The 12,087-nt window shown below is 34.4% G+C and overlaps 1 protein-coding gene across 1 annotated transcript in view; it reads right to left on the bottom strand.

The window, feature by feature from the left end:
* Positions 1-12,087, bottom strand: part of AGBL3 (AGBL carboxypeptidase 3) — an 89,355-nt gene that overhangs the window by 30,631 nt on the left and 46,637 nt on the right. The window contains exon 15 of the mRNA XM_058530499.1: positions 11,034-11,105. Coding sequence (XP_058386482.1) covers positions 11,034-11,105 — 72 coding nt within the window. The remainder of the gene's footprint in view (positions 1-11,033; positions 11,106-12,087) is intronic.

Raw genomic sequence — 12,087 nt, 5'->3', positions numbered from 1 at the left:
AATAATCAATAAATTCAGTATGGTTTCAGGATAGAAAATTGACATACAGAAATCAGTTGTGTTTCTATACACTAACAATGAAACATAAGAAAAACAAACAAAGCAATCCTATTCACAATAGCATCAAAAACAATAAAATACTTAAGAATAAATTTAACCAAGGAGGTGAAAGATCTGTACAATGAAAACTATAAGACTCTGATGAAAGAAATTGAAGAAGACACAAATAAATGGCAAGATATCCCATGTTCACGGATTGGAAAGATCAATATTGTTAAAATGTCCATACTACCCAAAGACGTCTATAGGTTCAGTGCAATTCCTATCAAAATTCCAATGGCATTTTTCACAGAAATGGAAAAAAAAAATCTAAAATTTGTATGGAACCATAAAAGACTCTGAATAGTCAAAGCAATTGTGAAAAAGAACAAAGCTGGAGGCATCACACTTCCTGATTTCAAACTATAATACAAAGCCATGATAATCAAAACAGTATGGTATTGGCATAAAAATAGGCACATAGACCAATGGAACCAAACTGAAAGCCCATAAATAAACCCTCACATATATGGTCAATGAATATTTGACAAGGAAGCCAAGAATACTCAACGGAGAAGGGATAGTTTCTTCAACAAATAGCATTGAGAAAAGTAGATAACCACATGCAGAAGAATGAAATTGGACCCCTATCTTACACCACTCACAAAACTTAACTTGAAATGGATAAAAGAGTTAAACATAAGACCTGAAATGATAAAACTACTTAAATAAAACATATGGAAAAAGCTCCTTGACATTGGTCTTGGCAATGATTTTTTGGATATGACACCAAAAGCACAAGCAACAAAAGCAAAGTTTAATGCAGGACTATATCAAACTAAAATGTTTCTGTGCAGCAAAAGAAAAAATCAATTAAAAAAAAGGCAACCTATGGAATGGAAGAAAACATTTGCAAATCATATATCTGATAAGGGGTTAATATCTGAAATATATAAAGAACTCATACGAGTCAATGGCAAAATACCAAAAAATCTGATTAAAAAATGGGCGGAGGAACTAAATAGACATTTTTCCAAAGAAAATATACAAATAGCCAACTGGTACATGAAAAGGTACTCAATATCACTAATCATCATGGAAATGAAAATCAAAACCACAAGGATATTATCACCTCTCACCTGTTAGAATGGCTATCATCAAAAAGACAAGAAGATAAGTGTTGGCGAGGATGAGGAACCCTTGGTGCACTGCTGGTGGGAATGGTAATTGATACAGCCTCAAAAAATTAAAAATAGAACTACAATATTATCCAGCAATCCCACTTCTGGGTATATATCCAAAGGAAATGAAAGCAAGATCTCGAAGAGATATCTGCACCCTGATGTTCATTGTAGCATTATTACAATAGACATGGAAACAACCTAAGTGTTGGTTGATGGATGAATGGATAAAGAAGATGTGGTATATATTTATACAATGGAATATTATTCAGCCACAAGAAAGAAGGACATCCTGCCATTTGTTACAGAATGGAAGAACTTGAGGGCATTATGCTAAGTGAAATAAGTCAGATAGACAAAGACATATACTATATGATCTCATTTATATGTGGGAATTAAAAAAAACAAACTCAGAGAAACAGAGAGTAGATTGGTGGTTGCCAGGGGCTGAGAAGTGAGAGAAATGGGTGTTGGTGGTCAAAGGTCCAAACTTCCAGTGAGAAGATGAATAAGCTCTGGGGACCTAATGTACAACATGGTAACTATAGTTAACATTACAGTATTGTACACTTGAAAGTTGGTAAGAGAGTAGAGCTTAAATGTTCTCACCACACAGACACACACAAAATGGTAACTATGTGAGATAATGGATGTGTTAACTAACCTTATTATGGTAATCATTTCTCGATATATGTATATGTATCATCACATTGTATGTCTCAAACTTACACAGTATTACAAGGTAATTATATCTCTAGAAAGCTGGAAAACAAAAAACAAACCCTTTCACCACCAAAATAAGTGTTGCTTTCAGTCTCTATTTTTGGGAACTGAAAGCAATGATGGCAAAAGGGTTTTGTAGTTTTTCCCAACCTTCTGCACTCATCGCTGAAAACTCTGAATTTTTGCATCCTGGGACAACTTTATTGAGATATAACTCACATATCATCCATTTCACCCATTTAAAATGTAAAATTCAGTGGTTCTTAATATATTTGCAGAGTTGTGCAACCACCACCACAATCTAACTTTAGAACATTTTCATCATCTCAGAAAGAAAGCCATTAGCAGTCACTTCCTATTTCTCACCCCAACCCCTACCCCCTGGCAAGCACTAATATACTTTCTGTTGTATGGATTTGCCTATTTTGGACATTTCATATAAATGGAATCATACAATATGCAGCCTTTCATGTCTGCTTTCCTTCACTTAGTATGTTTTCAAGGTTCATCCATGTTGTAGCATGTATCAGTGCTTTATTCCTTTTTTTAGTTGAATAATATTTCATTATATGCATATATCACATTCTGTTTATCCATTCATCAGTTGATGGACATTGGTTTCTACCTTTTGCTATTATGAAGAATGTTGCTAAGAACATTCATGTACAAGTTTTGGTGTGGAGATATGTTTTCATTTCTCTTGGGTATATACCTAGGAGTGAAACTACTGGGTTATTTGGTAACTACATTTAACTGTTTGAGGAACTGCCAGACTGTTTTTCAAAGTGGCTATACCATTTTACATTCCCGTCAACAATGTATGAGGGTTCCAAATTCTCTACATGCTTGCCAAGACTTATTGTTGTCTGTCTTTTTGATTATAGCCATCCTACTGGATGTGAAGTGATATCTCATTGTGGTTTTGATGTGCATTTCCCTAATGACTAAGATGTTGAGTACCTTATCAAGTGCTTATTGGCCATTTGTATATCTTCTTTGGAGAAATGTTTATTCAAATCATTTTCCCATTTAAAAAATTATTTGTTTTTCTATCATTGAGTTTATATTCTAGATACAAGTCACTTTTTGGATTCATGATTTCCAAAGTTTTTCCCATTCTGTGGACTGTATTGTCACTTTCTTGATGTTGTTGTTTGTGGCACAAACATTTCTAATTTTGATGGAGTTCGATTTATCTTTTATTTTTTTGTCATTTGTTCTTTGGGCATCATATCTAAGAAGCTATTTTGTAACCCAAAGTCACCAAGATTTACTTCTGTTTTCTATAATTACTCAATACATTGTTACTTTTATTACAGACAGCTATATTTTAGATCAATTAGGAATAAGAAAAATAAAAGATATTATTTTATTTCATTTATTCCTTCTCTGACACACTCTACATAGATCTGAGTTTCTGACCTATATCATTTTCCTTCTCCCTGAAGAACTTCTTTTAACATTTCTTGTATATCAGACCTGCTGTCAATGAATTCTCTCAGTTTTTGTTTGTCTGAGAAAGTTTAATTCTTCTGCATTTTTGAGGTGATAATTTTGCTGGATGTAGAATTTTAGGTTGGAGGTTTTTATCTTTTAACACTTTAAATATTTTATTCCCTCTTATCTTGCTTGCATGATTTTCCACAAGAAATCTGCTCTAATTCTTTTTTTTTTTAAGATTTTATTTATTTATTTATTTTTCCCCCAAAGCCCCAGTAGATAGTTGTATGTCATAGCTGCACATCCTTCTAGTTGTTGTATGTGGGATGCAGCCTCAGCATGGCCGGAGAAGCGGTGTGCCGGTGTGCACCCAGGATCTGAACCCGGGCCGCCAGCAGTGGAGAGCGCGCACTTAACCACTAAGCCATGGGGCCGGCCTTGCTCTAATTCTTATCCTTGTTCCTCTATGGGTAATTTTTTCTCTGACTTCTTTCAAGATTCTCTCATTGTCTTTGGTTCTGAAGTTTAAATATGATGTGCTAGGTGGTGTTTTTATGTTTTTAAACATTTTTCCTGCCTAGTGTTCTTTGAGCTTCCTGGACGTCCAGTTTGGTGTCGGTCATTAATTTTGGAAAATTCTTAGCCATTATTACCTCAAATATTTCTTCTACTCTGTTCTTTTTCCTCTCCTCCTGGAATTCCAATTACGTATAGGTTACACCCTTTGAAATTGTCCCACAGACCTTTGATGTTCTGTTCTTCTTTTTTATTATTATTATTTTTTATTCTTCTTCCTCTTTGCACTTCAGTTTGGGAAGTTTCTACTTACCTACCTTCGAGTTCACTGATTCTTTTCTTGACCACTTCTAGTCTACTGATGAGGCCATCCAAGGCATTCTTCATTTCTATTAGTGTTTTTGATTCTTAGCATTTCCTTTTGATTCGTTCTTAGATCATTCCATATCTCTGCTTGCATTACCCATCTGTTCTTATATGTTGTTTACTTTCTCCATTACAGCCTTTAACATATTAGTCACAGTTATTTTAAATTCCATGTCTGATAATTCCAAAATCTGTGTCATACTGGAGTTTGGTTCTGATACTAGCATTATCTCTTCAGACTGTGTTTTTTCTTGTCTTTAGAAAGCCTTATAATTTTTTTGTTAAAAACTGGACAGTGAGTAACAGGAACTCAGGTTAACAGGCCTTTAGTGTGGGGTTTTATGTTAATATGACAAGGCGTTGGACTGTGTGGTTTTTTTTTAAATACTTATTTTCTTCATATCTTTATTCACCAGGACTGTGTTTAATGTATGCTGTCCATTTCCGGTGCCAGAGGCTCGGAATTCCTATAGGAGTCTTGTTTTTGTATATTCTGTTTTCTTTGGGATTCCCTAAAAAATACTTATCAGATAGAATCTGTGTCTTGCTTGCAGATCTTTCAGCTATAAACAATTGTTATTATCCTGGAGTCATGTTGAGGTGATGGTAAGGGGGGCATATTTTCATGTTATTCTTATTTCATGACAATATATTTATTTGCATAAATTCAATAAGAATCTGTTCTCCCTGTAACAGGACATGATTGGAAACATTGGTTATATTACCAAGGCTTTCACTGGAATGTCATGTTTGAGAGACAAATGCATGAACTCAGATATGACCAAGGGGGAAAGGGAGCATCCTATAATCTTATTATTAAATCCCAGTCTTTTAGTGGATCTTTGTCCCTGGGTTGTGACCTTAACAAGCATTTCTTAGCTTTCCTTCCTCTGACTCTTCAGTGAGACAGGAAGGCTAAAAGGAGCTAACTCTGGCAGGGGGAGGAAGAGTAAGCAATGCAAAATATACCCAGAACAATCTCTGTAACAAAGGTCTATACTCCAATTCCAGCCCTTTACATGTCCGAGTTAAAACTAGACATCCCCTTACTAGATTTACATAGCATGCCTATGTTTTCTTCTAAGAGTAGCTTTAGCTCTTACATTTAGGTCTGTAACCCATTTTGAATTAATTTCGTGTATGGTATAAGGTAATAGGTCCAACATCATTCTTTGCATGTGGATATCCAGTTGTTCCAGTACCATTTGTTGGAAAAACTATTTTTTCTCCATTGAATTCACTTGGCTTCTTTGTTGAAAATCAATTGACAATAAATATAAGGGCTTATTTCTGTATTCTCAATTCTATTTCATTGATCTCTATATCTACCCTTATGCCAGTACCACATTGTGTTGATTACTGTAGCTTAGTAGTAAGTTTTGAAATCACAAAGTGTGAGTCTTTGAACTTTGTTCTTTTTCAAAATTGTCCTGGTTATTCTTGGTCCCTTACATTTCTATATGAATTTTAGGTTCAGCTAGTTAGCTTCTGTTTCAGCTGAGATTTTGATAGGGATTGCATTGAATGTGTATATCAGTTTGGGGAGTATTGCCATCTTAACAATATTAAGTCTTTTGATTCATGAACGTGGGGGTATCTTGACACTTATTTAGATCTTCTTTAATATATTTCAACAGTGTTTTGTAGTTGTCAGTGTACAAGTCTCAAGCTGCTTTTGTTAAATTTATTCCTAAGTATTTTATTCTTTTTGATGCTATTTTAAATGGAATTATTTTCTTAATTTCATGTTCAGAGTGTTCATTGCTAGTATACAAAAGTACAATTGATTTTTATAACAGATTTATTGAGATCTAATTCATTTACCATACAATTCATCCATTACAATTGATTTTTGTGTGTTAATCTTTTATCTCACAACCTTGCTGGACTCATTTATTAGCTCTAAAAGTTTTCCGTGTGTGTGTGTATGCCATAGGATTTTCTATATACAAGATCATGTGTTCTGCAAATAGAGATAGTTTTACTTCTTTTCAGTCTGGATGCCTTTTATTTATTCTTTTTGCCAAATTGCCCTGCCTAAACCTCCATTATAATGTTGAATATAAGTATTGAGAGCATACATCCCTGTCTTTGTCCTAATCTTACGGGGAAAGCATTCAGTCTTGCACCATCAACAAGGATATTAGCTGTGGGATTTTCATAGAAGGCCTTTATTAGGTTGAGGAAGATTCTATCTATTCCTCAATGGTGAATGTTTATTTAAATCATAAAAGGATGTTGGATTTTGCCAAACACTATTTCTGCATCTACTGAGATTATGTGCATTTTGTTCTTTATTCTATTAATATGATAGATTACATTGTTTAGTTTTCACATGTTAAGCCAACCTTGCATTTCTGGGATAAATCCTACTTGGTCACTATGTATAATCCTTTTTATATGTTGCTGGATTCAGTTTGCTAGTATTTTATTTGTCTTACTCTTTTGTCTTAATTCTTAAGAGATTCAGAACATCATAAAGAAAAATGCTATATTTGGCCCCTGGAATCCTAACAATAATCTTTTCCTAGAAACTTTCTGTGATACTCCCTTATCTCCAAATAACTCCTATATAACGCCATAGCACAGGCATTTATCCCATTGTATTTTTATTGTCTGTTTACTTATTTGTCATCTTTCTGCTTCTTGAGAACACACTATATTTTATCTCCCATTATATCCCAGTATCTAGCACAATCATTGACTAGTATAACTTGAGGCCTCTGGGAAGCAGATAAACAACAGATTTTGAAAAGAACAAGAACAAAAATGGAAAGGAGCAAAGTGATTATAAGAGAATAGCTGAGACACAGAAGAATAGTGTCAGAAAGATTAAAATATCAAATAAATTAAGATATGAAGAAATATTGACAACAAGTAGTAAATTTTACTTAGCTATATTCAGAATGAAAATATATCAAAGAACGTTTAGATGTCTTCTGCTGGGATTATTTTAAAATGCTGAGGGATGACAAAGAGTAGAATCCCTCAGCTCTTAAGTTGCTTCTCTCTTTTCTATCAAATGGAGTTTTCTTCTGACTAGAAAATGGAGAATAAATATCGATAAGAGAGGACAGAAGTCAAAATACTCTGAATGAGTTATCTCTAGTCCCAGTCATGTCACATCTCATATAAGGAAAGAATTCACATATAAGATCATAAACCCACTGACAACAATCTTTTAAGAATTCAAGGAAGTTACTTTCCTCTCTCTACTAAATGCCTAACTTTTCAGTTAAGACTCCACCACAATTTAAGGACCAGTTCCTTCAAGAAAACATTCCCTGTGATTTCTAGACTGAACTAGATCCCCCTTTGAGCAACAAGAGCAATTTGTACATATCGTTATCACTCAATCTGTCCTACTCTTATTGTAATGAACTGTATATGAGTCTTACTAAACTTTGATGTCTCCTTCTTAAATGATGAGTAGCTAGTCTAGTTGAAGAGAGGGAGAATTATGTTTCAGGCAGAGAAGACAGCATGAGCAAAGGCAAGGAGGTGAGAAGACATGTATTTTGAGGCTACAAGAAGATCATCTTTGGTGAGGTATAAAGTAAAAAGCAGAGAATGGGAAGAGATAAAACTGGAGAGGTAGTCAGGGGGTATTTGTTTTTTTGTGTGTGTGTGTGAGGAAGATCAGCCCTGAGCTAACATCCATGCCAGTCCTCCTCTTTTTTTTTTTTGCTGAGGAAGACCAGCCCTTAGCTAACATCTATTGCCAATCCTCCTCCTTTTTTTTACCTCCCTTTTTCTCCCCAAGGCCCCAGTAGATAGTTGTATGTCATAGTTGCACATCCTTCTAGTTGCTGTATGTGGGACGCCGCCTCAGCATGGCCAGACAAGCGGTGCGTCGGTGCGTGCCCGGGATCCGAACCCGGGCCGCCAGTAGCGGAGCGCGCGCACTTAACTGCTACGCCACAGGGCCAGCCCTGTCAGGCGGTATTTCATTGGAAGTCTTGTACATCACATTAGAGAACTTGGTTTCTATGCTGCAGCTAGTGGTTGTAAAAAACTTTTTTTTTTTGTAAGTAACAGACCATTATTGAAGGCTACTCAGGATGAAAAAGGGTTAGATGGGCTAGGTCCCAAACGCTTGGCCTCCCACCAACTCTCACTATAGTCCCCAAAGAGGTGAGTCACAAAATGTGGTCTGCAGATCACCACTATCAGAATTATCTGAGGTACCCTATAAAAAATGCAGATTCAGGAGTTGACAACAAAGACCAACTCAGAATCAGAAGCTGGGGTTTATAGGCTCCCCAGGTAATTCTCGTGCACACTAAAATTTTAAAACCAGACATTCTATAAGACAAATGGCCTATAATCTTCAAAAATGCCAGTGGTCTAAATGAAAAGAAAGGCTAAATAGCTGTTCCAAAGTAGAAGAGAATAAAGGGACAGGGCAACTAAATGCAATTCATGATCCTGAATCAGGGAAAAGTTTTGCTCTAAAGGACATTATTGGGACATTTGGCAAAATTTAACCATAGTATGATACAAATAGTATTGTATCAAAAGTTGAATTTCTGATTCTAATGTAAGAGAATGTTCTTGTTCTTGGAATATATACGCTGCAGTTGTTTGGGAATAAAGGAGCATGATGTCTATAGAAATGGATTGGGGGGGAAATATAGATAGATGGATGGATGGATGGATGGATAGATAGATAGATAGATAGAGATAGATATACCTCTTTGTACTATTCTTAAAATTATTTCAAAATTAAAAGTTAAAAAAATTAAAAATAGAAAGCCTAAAAATAATTTAAGTCTTAGGATTGTGCCAACTTCAACCACTGTTAGAGAACTGAGGATTACTGAAAGGCTTTAGGGTAGTGGTGTTATGTAATCAGATTTGTGTTTCTGATAGATCACCTTTATGGTAGTATAAAAGGTGGAAGTAGGATGACAATATTGGTAACAAGGAGACCAATTAGAAATCTGTAGTACTCCTGGTAAATAGGTGATAAGAATCTGAAAAGAATGATGGCAGTTAAGACAGAGAAAAAGGGATTGTGAAGTAAAAATCACCTGGATTCAGTGCCTGACTAGATACAGGGATGGAAGTGAAAGGAGAAAAAAAGATAACTACCAGGCTTCTAGCTTGGGTGGTTATGTAGATATTACTGCTACCAAAGTTATAGAGAATACAGGAAGAATAGCATTTAGTGTAGAAGTAGATAAATTTGAATTTGGATACATGGGACATCTATGTGAAGATGTATAGCAGAAAGTTAAATATAAGAGTCTGAAGCTTTGACAAGAGGTCAAATGTATGTATAGATATGTATGTACGTATATGTATACACACAAATATATATGTATACACACACACATATATAGTACAACAATATGACATAATCAAGATCAAAAGTTCATGAAAGGCTGAGTCTAAGAAGATTTAATTTAACAGGAATAAATTTAAGGCCCTGTACACTGAACCAAAATACTAAACCAAAATTGAAGAAGTAGAGAATGGAGGAGACACAACTTAGCAAAAGCACTATAAAAATAAAACTGTATAGGTTTGACTACATGTAAATCCAATTTGTCAATATTTTAGGATAATATTCAAAAGAAGAAATACAATCTTAGACTGCACTAATGGAAATCTAGTATCTAGAAAGAAGCACATGAGAGCAACGGTTTATTGTACACTCGTCAGATGACGTCTGTAATATGGTGCTGTTTCTTTCAAGCTTGAATAGTGATAGAAAAGAGTAAAATAAGATCATAAAGAGACTTCAATCACGCCTTATTATGGATGGCTGAAAGAAATGGAAGGAAAGTTTCGGGGGACACATGATAGCTTTTAAAAAAACACTTATGATTTATCATGTAGAAGACGTATTACATTTGTTCTCATTACTTCAAGGAGAATTAGAGAAAATGAGTCAGTCAGTCAGAAATGTTTACCTTTAATGTTTTCCTTCACTCTTTGTTTTGTGTTATTAAAGAGGTGGATGAAATTTACAGGGACACATGTTTGTTTGTTTGTTTGTTTGTTTGTTTTTTGAGGAAGATTGGCCCTGCACTAACATCCGTTGCCAATCTTCCTCTTTTTCTTTTCTCTCCCCAAAGCCCCAGTACACAGTTGTGTATCATAGTTGTAGAGTTGTAGCTCTTCTGTGTGGGATGTCACCACAGCATGGCTTGACGAGCGGTGAGTAGGTCCATGCCCAGGATCTGAACCGGCAAACCCTGGGCTGCCAAAGTGGAATGCGCTCACTTAACCTCTTCGCCACTCAGCCAGCCAGGGACCATGTTTTTAACTCAACATAAAAACAACTTTCTCAATGCTATAGCTTTCTAGCAATGGAATGAACCGTATTGCAATTTGGTAAATTACTTGTCACCAAGCGTAGTCAATCAAAGGTTGGAAGAGTCTCGAACCTGTAATGAGTAGGAGGTGAGACTAGAGTACTCTAAGGTTTCTCTCTGCTTTAAGATTCAGTGGGATGGGAAATAAAGATTGGACAATGAGATGAATATTCTTTTCTTTTTTGACTGGGTAAAAATACGAGAAAGCCAATTGACATATAATGAATTTCTACTGGCTTCCTCTATATATTTCTAGAGCTAGAGAGAAAAATAAAAATTTAAGGTTCAAAATTTCTGTAAAGGTGAATTGTTCCTTGACTATGTGATTTGAAGATAATCTTTTAGTTTCTTATATGTAGATCTTGATCAAATACATATTATTAAATAGCTCACATTCAGATGATAGGTGACCACTCATTACTGTCTATACTCCCATTTTACTCACCCAAACCTTTATTAGGGAACTGTCTTCTGAAATAATCAAATATATAATCATCTGATACATTTGGCCTTGTATCTAGAAAAGATGGTAAAAGATCATTACTAGCAGGAAAATAATTCATTGACTCTTACATTTCATATTTTTATCTTCTAAATGAAAAATGCTAGCAGATAACATGTAAACAGTAGTTTAGCTCAATGAAATTAATACAAACAGTTCTCAAATCTTATGAATTTTTGTTGCATTTTTGCTATTTATAGCATTCATACCCTTTGGGTCTGCAGTTCCTTTCTGGGAATCTACTATAAGTAAATAACTAAGAATATATACAAATAGGAAGTTATAGGTTCTTCATTGTTGTTTACAATAAAAAAATGTAAACACAAGAAAAGTTTAACAATGAGGGTCGCTAAATAAATTAAGGCTCACTAATACAACGGAAGACTTTACCACCATTTATTAATATGTAAAGAAGTTAATAATATGCTGCAATTTTAAATGAAAACGTAGGTTGCAAAACAACCTGAAGATTCTGTGATTAATTAACATGGAGCGTATGTGTATAGATGTAGAAAAAGGTCTAAAATAAGTATTCTAAAATGTGCTCTTTATTTTAATTTTTGACATTAAATTTTTAACAGAAGAATATATAAAAGTTACATATAAAAAGTAACTGATTTGCTTGACTGATCACTATGAGAAAGAATAATTTAAAATTCAAGTAAACTAACCATTTAATTATAATAGAATTCTCCCCTTTCCTTGGTGTGGTTCTTATTTCCATTTCTACTTTTAAATAGCCTGCTATATCATAAACTAAATAGATGTATTTTCATGTATACATATTTTTAACTAGGTTACCTCAAATCCTTTTTGGAAATACGTATGGTATAAATGTACAAAAATGATACATATACACATAAAATTAGAGTTATCTTAGATAAAATTAAAATATTGCTCCGACTAAATCAATATTTTTCTAAGGACCTCAAGGAAAGATAAGGAGATAGAAATTAAGAGAAAAAATATTAGAAATGTTGAGAGGCAGAGATTCATA

This window comes from Diceros bicornis, chromosome 3 (assembly GCF_020826845.1).
Source record: "Diceros bicornis minor isolate mBicDic1 chromosome 3, mDicBic1.mat.cur, whole genome shotgun sequence".
In the NCBI taxonomy this organism is placed as follows: domain Eukaryota; kingdom Metazoa; phylum Chordata; class Mammalia; order Perissodactyla; family Rhinocerotidae; genus Diceros; species Diceros bicornis.
This window is presented reverse-complemented; position numbering and strand designations above follow the sequence as displayed.